This window comes from Hoplias malabaricus, chromosome 10 (genome assembly GCF_029633855.1).
Source record: "Hoplias malabaricus isolate fHopMal1 chromosome 10, fHopMal1.hap1, whole genome shotgun sequence".
NCBI classification, from domain to species: Eukaryota; Metazoa; Chordata; class Actinopteri; order Characiformes; family Erythrinidae; genus Hoplias; species Hoplias malabaricus.
This window is the reverse complement of record NC_089809.1, coordinates 5,275,112-5,302,403: the sequence shown is the minus strand read 5'-3', so window position 1 is coordinate 5,302,403 and position 27,292 is coordinate 5,275,112. Positions and strand designations below refer to the sequence as shown.

Sequence of the window (27,292 nt, the reverse complement as noted above, 5' to 3'; positions counted from 1 at the left end):
TGCTGTGCGGTGTGATTTTCGTTTTGTTTATTTTGGTTTTGTTGTTGTTGTTGTTCTTTGGGCATGTTTTCTTTGCCATTGTTGGCCTGGGGAAAGCAACAAAAAAAGTACAAATCACCCGAGAGTCCAGTCCCAGAGCAGAAAAAACACAGACCTTGGAGTCCCCGAACAATGGTGGACACACACGTTAGTTACTTGTTCAAAAAGAAAAATAAATATTAGAGAGTTATTAACCAGGCCAGTAAAGATAAACGACCTCAAATGAAGTGTATGTTCTCGCAACATACAATTACAGCTGCTGCTAACAGCTCAACATGCTTGGAGGAGAACACTATACGACCAGTTCTGTTATGTAAACGCATTCCTTTGAAGCTGACAAATGACATCACACTTGAGTCTATCTTGATCTGTTTTATCTATGTTTATATATAAAATTCGTGCAATACAGTGTTTGAGTTTATCACACATTTCGATAAACCATGTTCTTTTTATATTTCTTTTTTCATCTGGATATAATCTATGATTCTCCACTACGTATTACTTCAGAGTTGCCCACATGAATGCACTCTGTTAGCAGTCTGTTTTTGCATTTTTCTTCACTGGGTTAAAAAAACAAAAAACAAGAAAAACCAAAACACAACAAAAAATAAAGCAAAACAAAGAACCCCAGTTGTGTTGATGGCTCTTTAGCATTGCGATCTTCTCCTTGGAAGAAGCTGATGGGGTTAAAAAGTCCAATGGGATCAGGAGTGGCACAGTGAAAGTTTGTCATTGATTTTGTCAGTTTTTGTCATTTTTTCCCTTTTTTTTTACGATTTGCCTCCGTAGTAGCGTTGCCGTGGAGATGCTGGCATAGTCATGTGACACAAGGGAGAAAGAGAAGAACTATAAATGACAACAGGGCATGCCCCCAAACACGAATCTAAACCCAGCCAGGGCTTCAGGAAGACAATGTCCTCATAGTCATATATTCATACAAATGTCCCGCCCACTGTACCAGCCCCTCCCCTTTAAATTATATTTGCTACTTTAAAGAAAGTATCTCTCTATATATTTATATATATATATATATTTTGTTTTTTCTTCAAATATTCTTCTGCATAATTACAATGTACATTGGCGTTTTGAAAAATGTCTTCACAATTCACCTGCTGCTACATTACCTTCTGTATAGAAGCCTGTTTCCTGGGCTTGAAAGTATGTATTACAATATAAAAATAATGACTGTGACTGTGATGCTGAACAGGATGAAGCCGTTACAGAAAATGAATGATCACAAGGTTGTTTCCAAATCTTGGAAACAGGCTTCTGTAAACCTGCATGAGTTAGAGACCACCCTTTATTTATTTCCAGTCAAACTGGTCATTAAGTAATATCTTACAAGCAGTTTTTAAAACTCAGTTGTGGGCTCAAGTCCCGCTCCAAGTGACTGTCTGTGAGGAGTGTGGTGTGTTCTCCCTGTGTCTGCGTGGGTTTCCTCCGGGTGACTGTCTGTGAGGAGTGTGGTGTGTTCTCCCTGTATCTGCGTGGGTTTCCTCCGGGTGACTGTCTGTGAGGAGTGTGGTGTGTTCTCCCTGTGTTTGCGTGGGTTTCCTCCGGGTGACTGTCTGTGAGGAGTGTGGTGTGTTCTCCCTGTGTCTGCGTGGGTTTCCTCAGGGTGCTCTGGTTTCCTCCCACGGTCCAAAAACACACGTTGGTAGGTGGATTGGTGACTCAAAAGTGTCCATAGGTGTGAGTGTTGGCCTGTGAAGGACTGGTGCCCCTTCAGGTAGGCTCTGGACCCACCGCGACCCTGAACTGGATAAGCGCTTACAGACAATGAATGAATGTCTGTTGGCATTGGAAATAACTAAAGGGTGGGTCTCTGACTTTTTTTTGTACTTGTCTGCCTCTCCATTTTTTGGAAAGCCCAGTTTTGGACAGAATCCTTTTTTTTTCTAAAAAGAAGGCTACTCATTTATTTTTAGATTTTGTACAAATATATTATTTCTCCCTCTTTTGTCCTAGCGAGGAATCTTGTTAATGCCCCCAAAAAAGAAATATTTATCAGTAAGACTACTGCTACGTCTACAGCTACCAATGATCATAACAAAAATAATATAACCATGGCAGGTTCATATAAAAAAAAGCATTTCAACACTTGGTCAATAGTTTTCAAGTCCATTGATAACTCTATTCTTTTGGAAGACGATATAGAGACAAATAAACACTAAATGTGTTTTAATAAAAGGGTAGAAAAAATATCTATAAATGAAATAGATGCTCCACAGAAAGCTAATAACAATAAATAATAATAATAATAATAATATTCTCAATCAATCGTACACATAGAACAGACATTCATGCTTCTGCAGTGGCCAGTAATCACAGTTGACGTCTTTGAAAAATTATACTAAAAAAAAAAAAAAAACTAAAAAAGAAATTCAAAAAGAGCTAACAGTTAACTTTCCTGCGTCACAATAACAACAACAACCTTTTACGGAATGTAACGCCACTCCACTTTGTTGGAATCGAAATAATAAAAAAATAGGAGTAAACTTCACAGTATCCAATGATTATTGTTTTAATTGTTACATAAAAAAAGGGAACTGCTACAAAATGTCAGTTTTAAAAGAAAGAAAAAGAACAGAAGAGTGCTGCTGTTGTTGTTATTATGAGCCAGTGGGATCTAGCTTCATTTTTTCAGGAAAGCAACGAACGAATCATTTCACCCTGCAGTTTATTCCCAGGATTCACACCAGCTTCAATTTTCCTTTTTTATTTTTATTTTTTCCTATTTTCCTTTGTTTCAATGGACCCCTGCTCTTATTCTCCTCTCCACTTTTCCTTCCGTTGTTAATTCCCACCCGCATCTGTTTTATGATCTTTTCCACTTTTTATGCTTTTTTTCCCCGCACTCCTGTTGGATCCGTGCTCTTCCGTTTTCCTCCCTCCTCTTTTACACCGGTGTCGTTTTCCTATTCAGAGTGTTGGAGTTGCTCTCAGCTTTCCCGAGCCGGTCCAGCGTCCCCATCCCTCGCTCCCGCTCCACGGTGGAGGCAGAGAAAGGCGGAGGTGGCTGGGAAGGTGGAGCTGAGTTTCCGGCAGCGGATGAATTCTGGCCTCCAGAATTCGCTGGATTGTGGGACTTTAGCGAAGGCAGGGTACCGCTCATCATCATCCCTCCTCCTCCTCCTTCTTTTGGGAAGCAGTTGTGAAGCTGGTAGAGTGTGGCTCGGTCCACCGTCCCATAGAGAGGAGGGGGGCCCGCCATCTTGGGGTCCCGGGAAAGTGTGTAGAGGGAAATGTCGCCCCCTGGCAGAACCGAGCGGGAGTGTGGGTTTGGGAGCGTGGAAACCGAGACCGGGCCCTGGCTCAGGAGGGCTGAGGGTGGCAGGCCAAAGTTCTTACCCCCAGGTGGACCACCCACGGGGGAGGGGTCCCGGGACCGTGAGGGGTCTGTGGAACGCGAGCTGGAGCGTGAGCGGCGCCGGAAACGGTAGCTAGGCAACCGCAGCATAGCGTGGGTGGTGCTCTTGAAGATATCAGTGCGCGAGCGGCATCGCAGCTCCTTGTTCTTCTCGATGTAGATGTTGACTGCCAGGACCCCCACCATTTCTGCCAGGATGAAGGACAGACCCCCGAAGTAGAAGCTCCAGCCGTAAGAGTACTGCCACTTCTTGTCTTCGTCCTTTTTTGGAGAGATGTCGCCCAGTGCTGCCGAGATGTACACAATCACGCCGATGATGTTGCTTAAACCTAGAGATCAAGGCGACAATACACAAAACAGAATTGACTCTGTTTAAAATCCTGCCATACAGAGTATATCACTGCTGTCCAGAGAAAAACCATGTATCCTCATATTTGTTTAGTTTGCATTTGTTGAACACAGCAGCTGTCCTTCATGTGTGAAAATGTATTGATAAATACTCCAAAATTACTTGGAATAAATATTTTTACACTGACGTCCATTGAAAGGTAAGATGTTTTTTCTTTCTCCTGTAAAGCTACTATTTTTGAGATACATTTTCGGAAAGCAATGATACTTAAGCTTCAAGTCTATTTTTGTCACCTGCCATGAACAGCAAGCTACCGTTTCTAGGTGGATTAATGTGGGGGATTGAATTTGTTATTTACATATCTAATGAGACCAACAGAGACTATTCCAGACCTGCAGCCACAAAGAGAATGCCGGCCCCCAGGATGATGTTCCTCTTGCTCTTGTAGAAACGACTGGCAGCGATACACACTCCACCCATCAGCAGCAGGATGGCACTGAGGATGGGGAATATATTTGAGGCTCTGACGACTCCTAGAGAAGCAGAAAGAAAGCAGGGATACCTTACGTTAGATTTCTTTTGAATGAAGTACCACAAGCTAGTGCTGGGGGGCTTTATAACTCTCTACTTAACTCTGTGCATAGTATTAATGATGTCCTTTAGGCAGGTGTGCACTTTAAAGAGGTGGAAATCTGTGAGTAGAAATGGGCCTAGAGGTTTGGATTTTGTATGTTTTGTTTGAAAATTATTTTAAAAAAGTCAACTGCTGTAGCATTCAAAAGTTTGGAAACACGTCCCCACTTGGTCAGTGATTTAAAATCCAAACTTGAATGGAACAGAGGGAGATAAAGAGATACTTTAGGGATAAAGTACAACTTTAAGGTCAGTCCAGGTCACACTGAAGGTAGATCTGGATTCTCCCATGCTACTGAATATGGAAACGTTAATTACTCTGATGCAGCTGGATAATTAAATCATGTGTGTGTATGTTTTAAAAAAGGCCCCCGGAGAGACACTGCTTCCCCTCACAGTCCACAATCCCATCTGGGTCCTGTTTTGCTAGGACAGTGAAGGGAAATGCCTTCTAAATACCAACCAAATGCCAAGTAGTAGTGTGTATATTTGTGCATGTGTATATGTCTGTGTGTGTGCGTGTGTGTGTATTTTTGTTTGTGTGTGCCGCACACGTTCCCTGGAGCATTTCGACTCTCAGCGTCCCACGCTGGACAAAAATAGACCTCAGCTCCTCACATGGTCCAAGCCTATTTAACATGGTACTTAAGCCAGACCTAAACTACAGGGTTCCTAGCCTTGTTTTCTGGCTGATACATATCCATGGGTTGCAGTCACGTGATTTTGTTTTTTTTGGGGATGTTGGTGCCATATCGGGGTTTCAGAGTGCAGCGCTAATGTAAACAGATGAATTTGTTTATTTCATACACAGCTCCTCTCCCTGCACTAGAGTTTCACAACAAAGAAGCCCAGTGCTTCTTTGTGTCAGCGGGGTAAAAGATCACAGTGTTGCATAATGAGGAGAAAAAACACTCATATTCGTTTGAGCAAGGTGGACGCCAATGCATTTCTCTGCTCGTGAGGTCTCACCCCTCGCTGCCGTTGTATACTTAGCTGAACCTATGTGTGCTCTTAGGTCTTTTACGCCTTTATTTGCTACACAAAACATGGGAATTTCTTTTTTAATTAATCCGAGAACTTACATTTACATTTCGGCATAGCTGCTCGAGATGAGGGTAGGTACATGAGCTTTGCCTGAGGTAAACAAGGACTACTGACGTGCAGACTGACCAATTAAATGTTTACAGAGAAGGTTATCGACCAATAACGGCAGCTCTACAGTCAGACCGTCCAATCAGAAGATTTTAGGCTACTTCACCACGCCCCCTTCTCACTCAAGCGAACCAATCGGAGTAGGGGAGGGCGGGACTAGTTTGTGAACGAAACTTCTCGAAGTTCTATGTAAGCTCTAGAAAAACAAAATCCCGGACGTTTGTGAAATTCCACCCGGACATTATTTATAAGTCTAAAAAAAGGACATGTCCGGGTAAAAGAGGACATCTGGTCACCCTACCCATGATGCAACACCAGAACAATTCCCAACTATCCGCTTTTGAAGTGTGACGCCATGGGTGACGTTTTGCCATTTCCGGGGCCCATCGCATACATTCATAAGGCATGTGTTTATGGTTTGTGTAAAGATGAATATCTCTATCGTTTATGTTATCTTGGTTCAGGGGTTCATTAAAAAGAATAAATTATGGCGGAATGACTGTGAGCTGCGCCTCTAGGAGAGAGAGCTGCTGCAGCTCTGTCTGTGGGAGCCGAGAGACCGCGGAGAGAGAGCTGTGTCTCCCATTGCACAGTCTCTGGAATTACGGGGAGCCGCGGAGAGAGGCGTCTCCTGCTCACGGTCAGTCCCGGAGCTCTAACGAGTTGTAATATCGATTATCTAATAAAAAGTACCTAAGGTTTGTAAAGAAAGTAGCTAGATTGCTAGATTTGATGCGGATTTTCTTCATAATAATTTGCTATAAGGTCTGAAAAGTCACTAAATCTAGCAGCAAAATCACTACGTTGGCCACACTGAGCAGCGGATTGGACCCGGACGTGACGTTTCACAAGGTCGATACTTAACAAACGGATTTCGTTCTTCTCTCAGAGTCAAAATAATTAAAATTGCCATAAAAACGGGAAGAGTAGAATCCACTGCGCTGAAGCTGAGGCGACTCTAACCGCTGAGGTAAGTAAACACAGGTTGCGGGCGGTGGGCGGGAACAAGCCGTGACGCAATCGTTCTCTAACTAGCTAGAGCGGCTCAATAAACGGCCTCATGAAACGACCGTTAGAATGCTGTCTATGCAGTCAGTGCCTACCTAGGCAGTTCACTAGGTTTTGAGACAGACCTTTAGTCAGCTATAAGATCTAGGTTTCTCTGTCAAATTAGTGTCTAATTACTGTCTGAGTGCAGTATTATAAATTTTGTTATCTGTAATGTGCAGTATGTAGGAAGTATTGAGTTATCTGGGACGAGTCCCAAGCTCCTCTACTGCCTGAACCAGACGAACAAAGCTCTGTTTACAAACGTAATGCGGATAAATGGGTCAGGGATCCATATTTATATTTAGTTAAAGTTAACGTCTATATGAGACAAACTGTTGAAAGAAACAATTTCATATTTTTTTGTATTGGATGTGTGTTTGAATAATGAGTAGGTCTTCAATATAGAGGCTACTCTACACTGTGACATCACCAGCAACCCATGGTAAGTGAATTAAGCTGCTTTAAGCTGTGCCCGTTCAACTGTGCATGCACTGCATGTATAATCTCCATAGAAACTAGTCACTTGAGGCTAAGGTCACTGTGCCCAATGACAAATGCTGGCCAGAGGGGTTAAGTTGTGTTCTGGGTTGTTCTGCAGTGCAAGATTTAATAATCCAGCATTAACATTGACCCCTCTTTTGCCATCAAATCCTCACAGCAATGTTCCAAGAGCTAGTGTAATGCTTTTCCAGAAGAGAAGAATAAGGGCAGGCACCCTACAGAAATTGTTAGACGAGCCGTTGTCTACCAACCTTTGGTTGTTCTGAAACATACAAAGGATGTGAGGAAAGTTTCTTACTCAGGACGTACTCCGCTCCATCGTGATCAAAATCAGCATCCTCTGGAAAGTGATTGATCTGTGAACACACACCTCTCTTCACTCCTAAACAAAAACAGGTTGAGACACACACAGAATAAGGCACAGAGTTTAAAACACACAACACACAGATCAAGTGACGAAGCTGTAACCTTACAGCTGCATCCACCAGGACCCAAGCAGTTGAAAGGAACAGCTAGTCATTCTCTCTAATGATTCTACTGCACATCATGAAACCACTGTACCCTACTGGCCTGGATGTGTCGGAGATTCTGTATTAAATTTATTTTAAACATGGTTGCCCCCATGTGGAGGACACACTCTATGGATTATAAATTGTTTCACTCGGAGACTACAACGCAATTTAATTCTTTGTCTCATGTCATGTCTGTACTTACAAGCAGAAATAATAAGGAATGCCTGCTATAATTCTTTTCATCTATATTTTTAGTGGTAAAATGACATATTGCTCCTTTAATAACACAACATTTCACCTGTCTGTCTAGTTTGCCCAACCAATCAGGGCCACGTTTCTCAAATCCATCTTCACTCTAAGATTCCCTTTACTGAGGAAGAAAGAGAGAGTATTCAGTCTCACTTGACTGTTTAAGAATCATCTTTGAGCTTGTCCTACAGAAAGTATTCCACAATATATAGTTCCATCACTGCAGACTGTAGTTCATCTGTTGCTCTGTATACATTGTTAGCCCCATTACCCCCTGTCCTTTAATGGTCAGGACAGATACACAACAAGGCAGGTCTAATAGAAACTCAAGCAGCACTGCTGGGTCTGATACACTCAACACAGTCTATGATCCACCACCTAAATCATACCTGCTCTATGGGGGTCCTGGCATTGAATAACAGGGTGAAAATGTGCAAGCGATGTATGCAGAGCCTACAACATGCGGTCTACAGTCTGTAACTGCAGAGCTACAAAATGCTCCTGTATGGTCAGTGGAGCTGATAAAAAAGGATGATTGTTTCTACAATCTAGCATTTTCTGTTCGGCACAGACAACAGCATAGTTACACAAACCACCACACCTGCCATATACATACATCAAAGGCCTAAGATAATCATTTAAAGGAAGCGCGAGCATTATATTATAACCTCTCTCTACCAGCGACAGTGATTTTAGGAAGAGTTCAGGAGCCTGGGCCCAGATTATTTGGATCAGGAGAAAATGATATCTGCCTGCTATCTCAGGCATCAGAACAAGGACCAAGATTAGGGCCAAGGTTATGAACAGTGTTAGTTTTAGTGGTGTTATGTGTTACTCTGACTTACACAGTCATTATGAGTCTCATTTTTCTGTTTTTATAATAATTTCTGGAACAGTTCGGTTGACTTTTCCTTTTCTTAAGGAAGTGGATGACCTTAAACCTCCAAAGTAAAGTAGTAACTTTACAGTGGAAGTCACTGTAAAAAAGATTTGATTCCAAGTAATTTTGGAGCATTCTGATTGGTCCATTCATCAACGGTTGCGTTCAACAAATTGGAGACACTTTTTTCGAATAGTCATGTAGACAGCATACTGTGATTTCAAGAAATCTGAGTTTTATCTCAGTAATCAAATTTTTTGGAGCATGTCTACACTTACCCTGATTTCTTATGTTTTTCTCTATCTTTAAATTAACTAACGGTCTCTCTCTCTCTCTCACACACACACACCCAGAAAAGAGAGTGCTGCAGGCAGTGGGATAGCTACCCACCACCAGTGCCGACAGACAGACTGCTGCATAAGGATGACATCAGGGTGACAGAACGACTGCTGATGCTGCTGGTGGATGGATGGATGGATGGAGTGAGATTGAGATGGAGAGATGAAACACAGATGGAGGGAAAGGTGGACAGACGTGAGGGTTGGTGTTCTCGTCTATTTTTTTATTTTTATTTTACTGTCACTGAGGTCAGTCTGTAAGGAAGAGATAGGAGGCACAAGAGGGAAAGGTGTCAGCGACAAGACAAATGGACCAATCTGGCACCATGACCATGGTGACCACCCCCCCACCCCGATTACATCATCCGAAACAAAGGACACTTTAGTACTAAAAGCTGGCTGCTGAAAATCCGGGACCTCCTTGGACAAATTACATGTTCTGATGACTTTCTTAAGTGAAAATAAGTTTACACACAGGGTGCAGCAGTTTGGTAAAACTGAGTGAGTGGGTGTGTGGGTATGTTGCAGTCCTTTGAGGTGCTTCATATCTGCTGGTAAGAGTCATTAGAAAATGTGACTACTTGCTCCTTTAATACATTTAAAATATTTTAAAACCATGACATACAAATTATGTTTGTTCAAACAAAGCAGGCAATTTAATGGGGGCAAGTGAGTAAGGGACAAAAGTATTGGGACACAACTCCTAATCACAGAATTCAGGTGTTTTATTCAGTCCCATTGCCACAGGTCTGTAGAATCATCTAACCATGCATCTGCCTTTACAAACATTTGTGAAAGAATGGTTTGTTCTGAAGAGCTTACACAATTCAAGCATGATACCATAGTAGGATAACAAGATATTCCCCAATCAACTGTGAAAGGTAATTATTGAAAACTGGAAGTATTTAGGAACCGCAGCAACTCAGCCAGAAAATGGCAGACCAAGTAAAGTCACAGAGTGCTGAGGTGCATACAAGTCATTAACATTCTGCTGACACAATAATTGCAGAGTTTCAAACATTCTGGCATTAACGTCAGCAAAAGACTATGCTCCACTGGCTTCATGGAATGGGTTTTCCATGGCCAAGCAAATGCATGCAAGCATTATATCACCAAACACAATGCCAAGCTTCAGGTGGAGTGGTGTAAAGTAAGCGCCCACTGGACTCCGGAGCAGTGGAAACATGTTCTGTGGATTGAGGAATCATGCTTCTCTTATCTGGCAGTCTGATGGATAAGTCTTGATTTAACAAATGCCAGGAAAACTTTGCCTGCATTGTGTCAAAGGTAAAAATTGGTGGAGAAGGGATAATTCTATGGGATTGTTTTTCAGTAGTTGGCCTTGCCCTCTTAGTCCCAGTGCAGAGAAACCTAGATGCTTCATCATACCAAGACATTTTGGACAATTGTATGCTTCTAAATTTGTGGGCACAACTCAAGGAAGTTCTTTTTTTCTTTGCAAGCATGACTGTGCTCCTGTGCACAAAGCAAGTTTCAAAAATTTGACTGGCTACACAAAGCACTGATCTTTACCTCAACAAACACCTTTGGGATGAACTAGAAAAGAGATTTTGAGCCAGACCCTCCCGTCCAACATCAGTGTCTGAGCTCACAAATGACCTTCTCGATAAATGGGCAAAATTCCCAGAGACACATTCCAAAATCCAATAGAAAGCCTTCCAAAAAAGAGTTGTTATAGCTGCAATGGGTGGACCAACTCCATTATTATTATTGCCTATGGATTTAGAATGGGACGTCATAAAAGCATCTGTAGGTATAATATGTAGTATAATATGAGTCCCAATACTTATGTCTATACAGTGTACAAAGCACAACATTCCTTACATGCAGCAAACACAGAAACAATCCTGTTTAGAGCACTGAACTCTTGGGAAATCAGATCGGCCCTGTATCCTGACCTTGGACTCACTCTTTGGGAGCCCTGAGCTGTAAGCTATACACATGAAAGCAGTTTATTGACTCATCCAATCCAGTCTTACAGCATCCACAAGCTTTCACTGATTTCCCCTTCGCCAAAATGTAGCTGATTCACCAAAACATTGCAGTGTTTTTATAGTTTTTTTCGTTAGATATGCAATGATCAAACATTGTGGTGTTTTGTGGGTATCCGCTATCAGCTAGGACACATGGGTTGTACACTATTTTTTGTGGTGCATTTAGTTGTTGTTTGAAAGCACTGAAAATTGTTTTCAGTCACTACTACCCCATAATTGTGCACTGTATAGTAAATAGTGCACAGTTTTGGACACAGCAATGCTGTCGGCTAATGTATCACTCTTTTTCCACATCTCTGTAGATTATTGCCACTTCTTTGTACACTGACTGTTTATTTGTATTTTTATAAGAGGTTTATGCGCTGCAGCCCCACTATCCCTCTCTTTATAGCTGGGTGGGCATTCAGCCACAATTCTCAAACCTACTGAAGTATTTCCCATAGACGCTGATTTAGTTTGGGTGTTTATTGAAACACTGGCCAGTAAAAGAGCCTTTGTAACTGAAGGATCTGGCAATGAATCCACTGTTAAAGTGGTCTCTTCCCCTTCTCTTTTTTATTATTTTGAATTCTTTTGTTTATCCCCAAGTGTTTGCAGATCTTTTCTCCCCATTTATTAACATTCTCTGGCTCTACCCATCAGAGTATTGCCCCCAATTTCACACAGTGCCAATTCAAAGAGATTTAGGTGAAAACTTCATTGGAGACATGATTCAAATCTACTGCTTCTTGTCAAACTGTACAGCTTAAAACTTCAGAGGAGCATGCAAACTGTCCAGATCTGTCAGATCAGCTGGAAGATGCCCATACTAGCTAGCGCTGTGAGCAGGGGGAGAAAAGGTGATATCCTACCAAGCCAGCAAACAAGGCCAACTGTGCTCTATAGGACTCAAGGCTTCGGATGCCTGAGGCATCACCAAAGATAGACCTAGCCATCGCTAAGACCACTGCACCACTCAGGAGCCTCTCCCCTTCATCATCTTGATCAGTCTGTAGTTTTTTTTACCTGTTAGCCTCATAGAAGTCAGCTTTGAACACCAAACATGTCTTGGCTGATGGACTCCATTCACAGTTAAGGGGGAAAACATGTTCACTCTTTTTTTTAATGGGTACGTATGTGACAATATGGGTCAAATGACTCTGGACTATTAGTAGTAAAGTAAGGTTTGGCATTCATTATGCAGAGCCTGAATGGGTCCTGTTTCCACTTCACCTACTCTCAGACACACTTCTACTTAGCATCCTTCTTGGCTCCAAAACCCTGGGGACAGTGACCTCTAAACCACGCTCAGAAGGAGGAATAACGTGAGAACAGGGGAGAAAGATGGACTGCAAAACGGAGAGAGAATGAGAAGGCTACAGGAATAGAGACAGAAAGGGAGGCGCAGAGAGTGTTGATTCTGAGGCAGAGCTTATCTTTAATTGAATGTTTTGTTATCAGCGAGGCTTAGCCATGAGGTTAAATTAGCAGAGCACAATGACTGCAGTTTCAGCCGGAGCAGAGTGAACGTTATAAGGGAGTGAGTGAGAGAGTGAGGTGTTAAACCGTAAAACCTTCCATGACTGCTATTCCCTTTGAAATCACTGCAGCGTTTTCATTAGGCTTTCAAGAATCGTCCAGGTCTTCCACATGGAGCAAATAAATATGCAATCCAGGAAAATATCCCATACTCAGGGCGTCAATAACATTTTCATGTGTGAGATAATCCCGCACATAGAGTCATAAACTCCAAGTTGTATGTAGCAAAGTCTCATTTACATTCCCTGTATGTGCAAAATATATACCTCGTTTTCAAACGGTGTAATGCTTACTTCTGTATGCTTCTACACGTCAAACATTAATGACATCAAAGACATGGCAATGGTGGAGAAGGTGGTGGTCTATAACAGCATTTTTCAACCAGAGTGCCGTGCCGTTAAAGATATTCATTATCATGAAAACGCAGTGCTGATGGCTTTGAGATTAAAGTCAGAACAGTGGTGTGGTCAGAAATAAAATTGCAGCTGGGTCTCAATTTCAACTCCAAAGCGTTTACACCCAGTGGTTGTATGAAATGTGGGTGCCCAATGTAGTTTGTCGATGGCGGTGGAGGGTGCGTTTGCTTTCACCTTCGTGCACTTTTATAGAAAGTAATTAACAACGTAATTTCCAATGTTTCCAGATTGACTGGGGATTTAATTCCTCGCTTCGCTGGGTGGCCTCACCGTGCACCTGTGAGTCAAGCTTGACTTATTAGCTTACACTGCCCCTGTTTTTAGGGGTACTGCATCTGCAAGCTTTCACAAAACACACAAATATGGAGGAAACTGACAGAACACTCCATCCATATCCACGTTTAGCATTGAGCATAAAATAACCATAAATAGGTAAAACAGATATTGATATTTGGAGTTATATTAACACCTGAAGGACTATTTACCTATAGGTGTGCTTTGCGTTAACAAGAGAACTGAGGTTTCTCATCACTCACTGTGGTGACTTTATTGAGGATTTGTTTGCCACATGGGCACACAGTCCTGGTCTTAATGAACTGTCCGTGGCACGCTTGTGTGAAAATACCACAAGGATCAAGCACCACAGCACCATTCTTTAAATAAGTTCAGTGTGAGAGCCCAGGGTTTCTGCAGAAGGGACACAAGCGATTTTTAGCTTAGGTTTCTCATCAGTATCCTTATTTCTCAGCACTCGTGATTGTTTTCTCTGCTGAACCCGGTCTTTGTGCTCTCACATAAACACTATGGTCCCCCTCATGTCCCCCCAGTAAACGCAGTAAAAGCAGTAAATGAAGTCTGACCCTCAAGGCAGCAGATCCTCCACAGTCCAGAGTGTGTGAGGGCCCCGGGGTCCTTCTTGTCCTTGTTGTGGGGGTCATCCTGAGTGACGTTAGCCGTGCTGTTGCAAATCAGAGCCCGGGAGTACAGCCAGTAATCTGTCCCTATCGCCACCGTCATCAGGCCAAAGGAGGCAAACGCCCCCACGATGGTGAGAAGGATCTGGATCCCCTTCTCACACACCATGCCTATCAGACAGAGAGAGTGAGTGTGTGTGTATGTGTGTGTCGGAGGGGTGGGGGGGTGGGGGGTGGGGGGTAGATAGAGAGAGAGGATTAGTTTTATTGTTGCAAATAAAAGCAAAAAATTATAAAAACTATAATTATTATATTACACTGTGCCATTCAAATCTGTCATAATCCAGATGTTGGAATTATAAATAAAATTTTAAATACATTTGATTCTCACCACTCATATACAAACACATCTGTTTCCAGGGTTACTCAACACCTAATTCGGTGGTTAAACTACACTCAATACCGCACTGATGTGTGATGAAATATCATGAATTTCCATGGTTACACAACACCTGTTCCCATAGATACACTACACCTGTGTCCATGGATACACTACTATGTTTCCATGGTTACACAACATGTTTCTACAGCAATGCTACAACTGTCTCCATGGAAACATTTCCAAAGTTATGCTACACCTTTATCCATGTTTAGAGTACTAGGCAAAACTGAACGCAGTATAAAAATTGATAAATATAAGTAGTACATAATACAAAATAAATAATATTTAAAATCAAGAGACAAATACAGATAAATAAAGGTGACCCTGACTCACCTGACGGTGAGTTTCTATCCTTCGACTCAATTTTGAAAGCTTTCTTTTCCTCGTCAGATGAGAATGTGCTGTCCCGTCGATCCGGGCAGCATCCATCGACTGACCTCACACACTCCTCCTCTCCTCCCTGCACTTGTCCCTCGTCCCTCGCTCTTCTTCTCCTTTATCTTCTCTTTGTCAGAGTGAGTAGAGCGCAATGAGATGATCACTGTCTTCTTTTCTGTAAACTTTTCTCTTTACTCAGTCAAAGGGCTCATGCTTTTCAAGTCTAAAAAATGAGAAAGAGAAGGAAATGTAAGAAAATGTAGAATTGTGTTATGACTTTAGCTTTGAAAGTTTGAAAAAGGTTTATAAAATACACTCAGAGGGCAAAGGTAGGTCTGCATTGTTACCATGGCAACAACACAGGGAATACAATGGACTTCATCAGTGTTGATGAGAGAGAGAGGGAGGGAGAGAGATGAAATGAATTGGGCAGGAAAGAGAAAAAGCAAGGGTGGGGTAAAAGTTAAAACATTACGGAAAGAAAGAAAGAAAGAAAAGAAAGAACGAACAATACAGGAAAAACAGACTGAGAACAGAGACTGGATGAGAAAAAAGACAGTAAGAAAGACAGGGTATGAAAAAAAATAAGAAGAATATAGAGAAAGAAAAATGTGAGAGCCACACTATTGCAATAACAAACAACACAACATAAACTGAATGGTCTTTATGTCCACGTAGTACTAGAACCCCCAAACCCCCACCCCTCACCCCCAAGAACAATCACAAAGTGCACATAATTTACCAAACATAATGCAGCTCAGTGCTTGATCGTTAATATTTCATTGTGCAATATGGCACAGCCATCAAAATAGGTTACACCCAGTCTGCACTGAACAGATTCTGCACCACCATGAATGTGGACTGGTTCTGTTTCTACAGTATGTACATTCATTCATTCATTATCAGTAAGCACTTATCCAGTTCAGGGTCACGGTGGGTCCAGAGCCTACCTGGAATCATTGGGCACAAGGCGGGAATACAGCCTGGAGGGGGCGCCAGTTCTTCACAGGGCAACACTCACACATTCACTCACCTATGGACACTTTTTTTGAGTCGCCAATCCACCTACCAACGTGTGTTTTTGGACTGTGGGAGAAAACCATGTGGACACGGGGAGAACACACCACACTCCTCACAGACAGTCACCCGGAGGAAACCCACGCAGACACAGGGAGAACATACCAAACTCCTCACAGACAGTCACCAGGAGGAAACCCACGCAGACACAGGGAGAACACACCACACTCCTCACAGACAGTCACCTGGAGGAAACCCACGCAGACACAGGGAGAACACACCACACTCCTCACAGACAGTCACCTGGAGGAAACCCACACAGACACAGGGAGAACACACCACACTCCTCACAGACAGTCACCCGGAGGAAACCCACGCATACACAGGGAGAACACACCACACTCCTCACAGACAGTCACCCGGAGGAAACCCACGCAGACACAGGGAGAACACACCACACTCCTCACAGACAGTCACCTGGAGGAAACCCACGCAGACACAGGGAGAACACACCACACTCCTCACAGACAGTCACCTGGAGGAAACCCACGCAGACACAGGGACAACACACCACACTCCTCACAGACAGTCACCCGGAGGAAACCCACGCAGACACAGGGAGAACACACCACACTCCTCACAGACAGTCACCCGGAGCGGGATTCGAACCCACAACCTCCAGGTCCCTGGAGCTGTGTGATTGCGACACTACCTGCTGCAGTATGTACAGTAAATCCTCTTTAATGCTAGTTAGGCTAGTCACACACAATAACGTCTCATGAACACTTCAACCCTTCAAATGCTGTTAGTGAATATTTGAAAGCCTAATTAAGCAGGTAATGGGATGAAACTCTTTGCCATACAGCATAGCATTAGCACACTAGGAGCTTCATGCTATAAAAAGTTAATAATAATAATAAATGTAATTTATAGATGCCTTTCAGGACTCTCAAGGTCATCGTAAGTAAATAAAAACAAAATCAAAACAAGAGATACATATACAAACATCAAACAATAAAAAACAGGGAAGCAAAATGAAGAATAGCATAAAATCAAGGGAGCAGACTGAAGACTGTATGCTGTCCTAAACAAGTCAATGTTAATGTTACCTCAGCAAAGGAAAACAACAACAGACCATCACCACAAATCCACTACAACGCTTAACTCCACTGTGACATTAAATGAGCTAATGCTCCTTAGCCCATTTAACCAGAGTGAATGCTTGTTAGATAATGTGGCTAAATTAGCGGTTAGCAATGTTAGCGATGTTAGCATCAGTGTGAATAATGTGTTGGAATCTTTAACCCTCTAGGAAGAGGGAGAACTGAGAGGAAAATTGGATAAAAATCCAGCTTCCTTTTCACTGTGGCTCTGAAACACCAAACGAGACTGAACAATAGTAACAAGAACAATGGGAAACAAATTATAACAGCGCACAAACCACATTATCTGACACATAGTCAATACACACATTGTTCTTTGGGCTGCTAGCCTGGCTAAAGCAGCCCCTGAAGTTATTAAGGATCAATAACAAAGCGTGGGGGCGTTTTAAGGTGAGTTTTTAGAGCGAGCCGTGCAGAATTAATTCAGCAAAAACATCATAAAACCTGAATGAAAGCACTTTTAAAAATTGAGGACGGTGGCTTGTCAGGGGGAAACCTCTCACCACATACACGCATCCCCCACCACTTACACTCACTCCATTACGTCTGCTTCAGTAAAATTTGACTTATTTGTACTTCGCGGAGTATGTTAAAAAATTAATTTTCATACACTTTAATTCTTTCTGCTTCGCACCCAGTGCTTCCAGGGACCCACAGCAGCCCTGAACAGGACGAAGCAGTTAAAGAAGATGAATGAATGCTTGAATTAATTAATGAATTAACATTAGTTCTCATTGTGATGTATATCTCTGTACAAAAGCATGACTCTGGGCTACTCTGGAGTAACTGTACTGACTATGCCAAGTATCAGCTGGAGGGATATAAAGCTCCCGTGTTCTGGACTGTGGAGCAGTGGAGCTGTGTTCTCTTAAGGGATCGAGCACCATCCAATACCTTTGGGATGATTTGGAATGCCGGAACTAATCATCGAATATTAGAGCATGGCCTCACTGCTACCACAATGCTCCAACATGCCGTTTAAAGCTTTTCCAGTTTGTGTTACTGCAGTCACCGTGGTTATAATTTCTCACTGACCACCCTTCGTTTCAGAAGAAATGCGGGATGAAAAAATGTCCACACTTCTGGCTTTTAGCCATATAATTATTCCCATGTCAGAGACAGTCGCAGCAGTCAATACTGTTACAACACCCTACATTTAACACATCACAACACAATCCAGAAGTGACTCATCACAGTCACAGCCACACACAAGTCTGTTTGGACACATGGCGTCATAAATGACAGAATAATTATAAGTTGCATGTGGAAATATTAACACTACAGACTAAAAATCATGCACACCAGCTTCATGATAAAGACTGGAATGACCTTATATTCCATATCTGCAAATGAGAGAGAGAGAAAGCGAGAGAAAGAGTGAGAGAGAGAGAGAGAAAGAGAGAGAAAGAGAGTGAGAGAGAGAGAGAAAGAGAGAGAGCAAGAGAGAGAGAGAGAGAGAAAGAGCGAGAAAGAGTCTGAATGACTTACGTTAATGTGAAACATATTTTTGTTCAATGTCAATTTCAAAATCTTATACATTTTCTTACATTTAACCTATTCTCAAATAATTAGCATCTGAAGAGAATAATTCGTCATAATTCACAATAAAGAAATAAATATAAATAAATAAAGGTTTTCATAATGTCATCGCCCCCTTCCCCCAAAATACAGAGAGAATGCTGTGTTTATCTCGGGATAGAATCATGATTACAATTATCTCTTACACAAAATCACTATTCATTTGTACATTTATTATATATACAGGGGTTGGACAATGAAACTGAAACACCTGTCATTGTAGTGTGGGAGGTTTCATGGCTAAATTGGAGCAGCCTGGTGGCCAATCTTCATTAACTCCACATTGCATCAGTAAGACCATGTGCATCCAATGGTTCAAACATTGTGTCCTGAAAGCGGTGCCGTGTATCAGGACGACAATGCACCAATACACACAGCAAGACTGGTGAAAGATTGGTTTGATGAACATGAAAGTGAAGTTGAACATCTCCCATGGCCTGCACAGTCACCAGATCTAAATATTATTGAGCCACTTTGGGGTGTTTTGGAGGAGCGAGTCAGGAAACGTTTTCCTCCACCAGCATCACGTAGTGACCTGGCCACTATCCTGCAAGAAGAATGGCTTCAAATCCCTCTGACCACTGTGCAGGACTTGTATATGTCATTCCCAAGACGAACTGACGCTGTACTGGCCGCAAAAGGAGGCCCTACACCGCACTAATAAATTATTGTGGTCTAAAACCAGGTGTTTCACTTTCATTGTCCAACCCCTGTATATATTAAAGGTGATTCCAATTTCTGGTTATTTCCCAAATGCGTTGGGATACAGAGTAGAAATACTATATTCAATTTACTAAGAGGTCCTAGGTTTAGTGCAGGTGTAAAGAATAGACTCGAAACCTCTGCAGCAGGTGCGAAGAAGTGTGAAATCATCCGAATTACAACCTTCTTTCTGGTTATCCAGATACATTCAAGGGCATGGTTTTCTCCTCATGCCTCCAAGTGTGTTTGTGTGTGTGTGTGTGTGAGAGAGAGAGAGATATGAAGGTTATAATGAAGGATTAGGGCACAACACCTGCGCTCCTCTGCACTGTTTACCATACACTCACCTTCATCTCACCTCTCCCGCCTCTTCCTTATTTTAATTCAACACACACACACCTGCCTTCTGCGTTTTACCAGTGTACACTTGCTCCATAGTGGGTCGTACACTTATCACCATACAAACATCATCTCTGCATTTCTGGTATCCGACACTGCCATTAGCTCTCCTCCAGTCTCCCCACGCTGCCCAGAGGACAGGGCTCTTCCCAATGCTTCTAGCCGACCTTAAGTATGACATCTTCCACAACACTGCACCTTCCTACGGTTTCCTGGATCCACTCTAGTCTCGGACAAACCCGAAGTCCTACCTGAAGTGTTGAATCATTACTGAAAGCTCATAGGTCTTTAGATTAGCCTTAATCTGGTTCTGGAAACTGGATCATGCATTTCTATTGAAATCCTTCCATATGCAGCTCTAAATAACCACACTGGGCGCTGGGAGTCATGGTGCGAAGGTGTGCGAGCCCCACCTGCCTGAACAGGAGTCTAGTGGTTGACTGAGTGTGTTTAGCGATGACTGTGACATATGGATGTGCCGCATCGCCACCTGTTCTGCCCTCACTCAGCTGGCACTCTCGCAGAATTCATGTCCACAACCTCTAACTCGTCTGGTTACCGTGCGTCTCTCTATATTTCTCACGCGACTGAAGCGTGACTTTAATGACACTCGTCCAGTCGGCAGTGGTCAGCGAGTTGGTGTGAAATTATGCTGCGTTCCTGCCTTTTACTCAGAGGAAATGATTGCTTTCCATTCAAAACTGAGTGTTGGAGTGGTTTCAGAATGCCCTTCATATGGAAACAAAGCCAAGAGGCCTTTCACTGGGGACGTTTACACGCAAATAACAAGCTGATCTTCTAGGGAATCAGATTTCAGATTAGTGATCAGATCCTGAGAGTCCACGAGTCACTCAGGCTATGACAGAAATGGCTCCCTATTAATGCTGTCCCACACTCTCAGAAAAACTGACATTGGTGGTGACTTCAATGGTACACTTTCAGTGCCTTTCATTAGGAAACAGAACTGCACTTTATGATTCGTACTCTTGGAGATAAATGGCGATGCGCTCAGTAGAGCCCTAAAACATAAATAGGGAGCCATTTCGGACACAGCCTCTGTCATCGGACTACTGTTAACCGTTGTTGAACACCTCGCCAATATACTCCCACAGCAGGTGTAATTTTATGGGTAACTACGTATCTTAGTTTATGTGGGGGTCAGTTATCACCCGTTTACAGTGGTAGTGTTAACATAACATTATTTGGTGGTTACTGTTTCCTTGGAGCCCTGTGAAGGACTGGCGCCCCCTCCAGGTTATTCAGTTCAGGGTCGCGGTGGGTCCAGAGCCTACCTGGAATCATTGGGCGCAAGGCGGGAATACACCCTGGAGGGGGCGCCAGTCCTTCACAGGGCAACACACACACACACATTCACTCACACACTCACCTAAGGATACGCCAATCCACCTACCAACGTGTGTTTTTGGATTGTGGGAGGAAACCGGAGCACCCGGAGGAAACCCACGCAGACACAGAGATAACACACCACACTCCTCACAGACAGTCACCCGGAGGAAACCCACGCAGACACAGAGAGAACACACCACACTCCTCACAGACAGTCACCCGGAGGAAACCCACGCAGACACAGGGAGAACACACCACACTCCTCACAGACAGTCACCCGGAGGAAACACACGCAGACACAGAGAGAACACACCACACTCCTCACAGACAGTCACCCGGAGGAAACCCACGCAGACACAGAGAGAACACACGGGAATCGAACCCACAACCTCCAGGCCCCTGGAGCTGTGTGACTGAGACACTACCTGCTGCGCCACCGTGCCGCCCCTACCATATTTATGTGCAATCAAATCCTCACAGCAACATTCCAAAGGCTGTTGTTGCAGCAAAAATGGAAAGAAGTGACCCACCACTGCCCCTAATTTCAGGAGCATTGCTGGATGCATCAATGTCTAAAAACTTTTGGCCATGCAGCGTTGCACTTAGTGGCTGTGAAATGTGAAGAACCGCCTCTGCTGCACTTCTCTTCATTAAACTCAGGGGAAATACACTGTGTCCACAATAGCGCTGATCAGCGGTGTTTTAGAACGCATGTACTCACACCGTTAGACCCCCCCCCCCCCGTATATATTCACACACCTACATCAACTCAGCTGCACTTTATTGTCTTAACAAGACTCTAGATTGGTTCCAAGTCCTGCAATTACACTGCCACCCAGTGACCTGGAGGTATCAGAGATTGTGTTCTCAGCCTGTTTTAAAACATGGACGTCTACATGTTGGCAACTACTCTATGGCTCATTACTTTGCTCATTCAAGGACCACAAAGCAGCGGTTCTTCCTTGTATGTTTACTATGTTTTTGTGGTGAAAATGACGTGATTGCTCCTTTAAGAGCAAACTACACCAATGTGTTGTAGCCTGATCAATGTTGACCCACTCAGTGCTTGTGGCTTGCGGTCATGGTTGTGTTAGCTGTGTAGCAAGGAGCTATTTACATGAATCCCCTGCTATTTTCCACCATTTTGTCCACAGGAAAAGACTGACGTACCTCAACAAGGACTCTGTGAATCCAAGCGATGATATACTGGAATTTGTGGCTAGAGTTGGTATGGGTGAGTGGGTCTTCACAGTGAGTGAGTGTGACTGCATAGAAACACACACACACACACACACACACACTCCTCATTTACGGCAGAGGCGCCCAGTTCTGGGACAAGCCGGGTCCCTGTAGACTCCTTAGTTTGAGGAAGAGTTAATTATTACAGTTCAGAGGCTAAGAGAACCTGAATGATGTGAGAAAAAACAATGGTAGCTCTTTACTTACAGATTGGTAATAAAGTAGTAATAGCATTACTAGCCATCTTAATAATATGCAGTTGAATTGAACCATAAATAAAATGTATTAAAAAACGTATTAAATAACAATTCAGCAATTTTAGCCTTTTAAAAAAATCAGTAAAAAATGGTAAAATAATGGCGACAAAAGCTGTAAATACAACAACGCCATCATTTTCAGTCTGTTTATAAACTGTTAATAATACACCTTGTTTTAAACGTATTGTCATTACTTATTTGAAAAATTACAGCTATAATTAACCTCTTTGTTTAGGAACAACTAAGAAACTCTAAAATAATTAACTGAGTGGTCAGTCATGTCCTTGTCTGATTCTACTTCACCGTATGAAACAGAGATTATACTGACACCTAGTGGTCTGGAGGTATGTAAATGTATTAAACCTTTTTTAATCACTGGGACCCTTTCTTTGGAGCATAAACTGGTTCATTCCGGGACCACAAAGCTATTTCCTTCATCACTGCAGGGGAAGTGTGGGGGTAAAAAATGTCTGAATGCGTCTGTAGTGATTTACGCAGGAATGCTAACGTTTACCTTATTATTACACAGTTAGTAACAATCTATAAAGTAAATCACCGCCAAAATGGATTTTGTCTTATTTCAGTTCAGTGAAATAATGAAGAAAAACCCTCTATTTACCTTCAGAGTAATAACATACACCATGCTGCAGTGGTGTGTGCTCGATATTTTCAGCTTGCCCTGACTGTGGATGAGTGTTTCTAGGAAACGGTAAGGAAACTAATGCTCAAACACTAAAAGCATTGATCCCACACACACACACAAATGTTCTACTCTGACTTCACAACAAAGGCTAGAGTGATGATCACCATTATTCAGCCAGTGAGAGAGCAGGGACACTTTCTTGTCTGTTCATCTCTACAGGCCATGAGAGCATTACTGTGGTCAGGCACTGATGATGGTTCATTAGTTCTTACTCTATATTGTCCCTAAGGTAATAGCTGGACCTTCCTCCCTCAAGGGAACACAAACGAACCTGCTGCTAACACAACGACACTGAAGAGCTCAACGCTTGGAGGGGAATGCATGTGTCTAGAGGGCTAGCATTAAGCTAAGAGAGCTAGGTCCCTCGGACCCACCCGGAGAGCAAGGCCATTTGGACGCCTGGTCTCAGAAGACAGCGACTGAACCTGGAATTCCCCGAAAGCTTAGACCACTACAGCACTCAGGAATCGCCTACTCTCCAGAGGAAGAGGACATGTCCACATGTGTTGTACACTACTTTTGGGGTCAACTGTGGGATGGTATGATTGCACTGAACCCAAAATTAGTGCCTTATATAGTGAATAGGGCACAGTTTCAGACTCAGCTAGGGACTGCTACACTGTTAGAGGGATCACTGAGGTGCAAACAGCCTGGCAGAGGTAAAAACACGCTCCAGTTTTAAGGTGGAACTGTTCCAGACTGTACCCACTTTCTAAACGAGTGTGTCGTATTTGTAGGACACCTTGATGTTTTGTCTTCAGTTCAGTAGCCAGCCTGATGGGTGGGGAGAGGGAGGGCTTCATCTCTGTGGTCCTTCGGCGTTTGGATCGTGAGCAAAACTCACCGACCACGACGTGTCCATCCAACTTTCCTTCTGATACGGAGGCTATTAACCAGGAGCTCTTCCTCTTTCACTGAAGTAAAAGCTTCTACAGCTCTGGGAAGACTTTACAGCCAGGCGTCTGAACATTGCCATGAGGATTTGAAGGCAGCCGCCAGGCAATGACATTGGACAATATGTTTCTGAATTAAAGCCAATCCCAAAAGTACTGGATGGAGCTTCATCACATGAGGGAGCTACACCTGAGCTACACTTTTATCGATAAAGAGGTGTGGGTATATGTTTGGACACAGAGTGGATATTCAGTGCTCTGTAGCATTGAACTGAGGATGTTGTTTTAGCTGAGCATACACACACACACACACACACACACACACAATGTTGTATAGGTGAATTGTGGGGACATTACATAGACTCCCACTGATTATGTGGAGACTTACGCTCTACCCACACCCTCAACCTTTAAACATGCCTTCACCCAGGGGCATAATTTTCATTTCAGTGGTAGAAAAACATACTTTTTTTTTCTTCCTGTTGCTGTTGTGTTAAATAATACCAGGACTATCTAACTATCTAAACAATTAATATAAAATTAATAGGGCTGCCATATAAATGAAAACTGCAATATCAACATTCATTTACATTCACTATCTGTAAGCAACACACACACACACACTCACACCTATGGACACTTTAGAGTCGCAAATCCACCTACCAACGTCTGTTTTTGGACTGTGGGAGGAAACTGGAGCACCCGGAGGAAACCCACGCAGACACAGGGAGAACACACCACACTTCTCACAGACAGTCACCCGGAGGAAACCCACGTAGACACAGGGAGAACACACCACACTTCTCACAGACAGTCACCCGGAGGAAACCCACGCAGACACAGGGAGAACACACCACACTCCTCACAGACAGTCACCCGGAGGAAACCCACGTAGACACAGGGAGAACACACCACACTTCTCACAGACAGTCACCCGGAGGAAACCCACGCAGACACAGGGAGAACACACCACACTCCTCACAGACAGTCACCCGGAGGAAACCCACGCAGACACAGGGAGAACACACCACACTCCTAACTCCTCACAGAGAGTCACCCAGAGGAAACCCACGCAGACACAGGGAGAACACATCACACTCCTCACTCCTCACAGAGAGTCACCCAGAGGAAACCCACGCAGACACAGGGAGAACACACCACACTCCTCACAGACAGTCACCCGGAGCGGGACTAGAACTAGAATATTTATACAATATAAAAATAAAATAAAAAAACATTACAATAAACAAATATCACATTGTCAACTAATTCATTTTAGAAAAGAAGTGCTATAAAGTATTTCATGAAAAACTACTTTTGTTTCCTTATAAATCACTGTAAACACTTTTTATGTCTTTTTATAGATGTTTCCTCACCATTTGCTAGCTCTCTGGTCTCTTTGCATGCTCTGAATGGGTCTAATGTGTTTACGAAAGGCGCCATGTACGTGTAACGATAACTAACGAAGCCCCAGGTGTCATGAAATGGCTAAAAAACAAAGTGGTATTCTAGGCTGTCTCTCTGATCACAGCAGTGAAAAGGAGTATTCTTAGACAACGGAGGGAACTCCAAACGTTGAAAAGCACGAACCAAGATGAGATTATTGCTCGATTCCTGCTCAGTAAGTGGGAAATATTGACTTATTTTTACTTAAAGTGGAAATATCCCCCAATCCAGGAGAGTGTATTAAAGTAAACACAGACTGAAAGTGCTACAAAACTAAACAACTCGATTTATAAATGTATCTCTGTGGTAATTCAGACGGTGAATATAAACTTACAGATAAATTAAACTTCAGATAAAAACAAACAACAGTCAAGTTTCCCTCAAAAACACCCTTCCATCTTAAAAGACATGGAGCTTCTGAACGTAAACAAACCATAGAGAACTGCAAGTCCACAACACCACAGACATTCCCTTTAAGAGATATGTGAGTGTGAAGAACCTTTTAATGGTTTAAAAAACTCGATGTAAAGGTTCTTTACGCTTTTTTTAACGTTTGTAGCACCTTTTCTCTTAAGAGTCTATAAAAGCAGGTGAGTTTGCGTTGTGAGTGGACACAGGGGACGCAGTCGACAGCGCATCTCATTCTCAAGCAAATTACTGAATAAAATTTCAGTTGATCTGCTGTTTTCACAATTTTATTTCCAAAAATGTAAAAAAAATAAAATAAAAAACCCCCATTGATCTCATCTAAGATTCTTAATGGAAAACCATCATGAAGATGCAGTACCAGTCAAAGGTTTGGACACACCCACTCAGGGAGAGTTTACTTTGTTTTGGGCCGTTTTCCACAGACTGTGAATGTACAGCACCAGTCAAAAGTTTGGACATCTTCTCATTCAGTGTTTTTTCTTTGTTTATTTTCGACATTGTAAATGAATACGGAATTATGTAGTAAATGAAAGAAACCAGAATGTATTTTATACTTTTGAATCTTCAAAGTAGCCCCCTGTTGCTTCGATGACAGCTTCGCACACTCTCTCCGTTCTCTCAGTCGGCTTCATGAGGTCGTCCCCGGAAATGGTTTTCAGTGAATAGCTGTGGCCTCTTTAAGAGTTCATTTGTAGAACCGCTCGCCCCCTTCTTACTGCGTCTGAGACCGTAACTTGTGCAGAGGTAGGGGCTGGTACACAGTGAATAGCCCTGTTCCAACAATGACTAATGAGAATGGGGTGTCCAAACATTTGACTGGTACTGTATTTTCAGTATGAATTTGCACTGTAGTCATTAATTATATGTCTCTAATCTGGTACACACACACACACACACACACACACACAGAGCTACCTGACACTAAGGGTCTTCATCTGGAAATTCATTTATTTTCCATATCCTCACTGAAAGTAAAGCGCTGATCTCAGTCAGAGGTCTCATCCTTCGGCTCATTACAACACTCCAGCTGATAAGGGAAAGGGGGGATTATTCTCTCTCTCTGTATGTGTGTGTGTGTGTGTGTGTGTGTGTGTAGACCGTGGGAAAGAAAGGCAAAACTGTGTAAAGAAGCTTTTACCACTGAGCTCCACAGCTCACTCTCACACACTGCACTGACCCGTCGTGTCCACGGTCCGATGTGGACCCACACAGACAGCTTTGACTCTTTACTGAAACATTGCTGTGAGGATTTGGTGGCATTCAGACACATCGAGGTTAGAGAGGTCAGGTGCTGATGGAAGATTAGATCCATCACTCAGGAAGAGTGTGGTGCCCTTCACCATTAACATGGTCAAGAACCACG

At 42.9% G+C, this 27,292-nt stretch overlaps 1 protein-coding gene across 1 annotated transcript in view; it reads right to left on the bottom strand.

The window, feature by feature from the left end:
• Window positions 1-441: 441 nt before the first annotated feature.
• The window catches only part of cacng8b (calcium channel, voltage-dependent, gamma subunit 8b), a 28,761-nt gene continuing 1,910 nt past the window's right edge, over window positions 442-27,292 (bottom strand). The window contains exons 2-6 of the mRNA XM_066684003.1: window positions 14,712-14,979; window positions 13,883-14,107; window positions 7,393-7,476; window positions 4,151-4,291; window positions 442-3,738 (exon numbers count right to left, since the gene is read on the bottom strand). Of these exons, the coding sequence (XP_066540100.1) occupies window positions 2,939-3,738; window positions 4,151-4,291; window positions 7,393-7,476; window positions 13,883-14,105 (1,248 nt within the window). The 5' untranslated portion in view covers window positions 14,106-14,107; window positions 14,712-14,979 and the 3' untranslated portion in view covers window positions 442-2,938. The remainder of the gene's footprint in view (window positions 3,739-4,150; window positions 4,292-7,392; window positions 7,477-13,882; window positions 14,108-14,711; window positions 14,980-27,292) is intronic.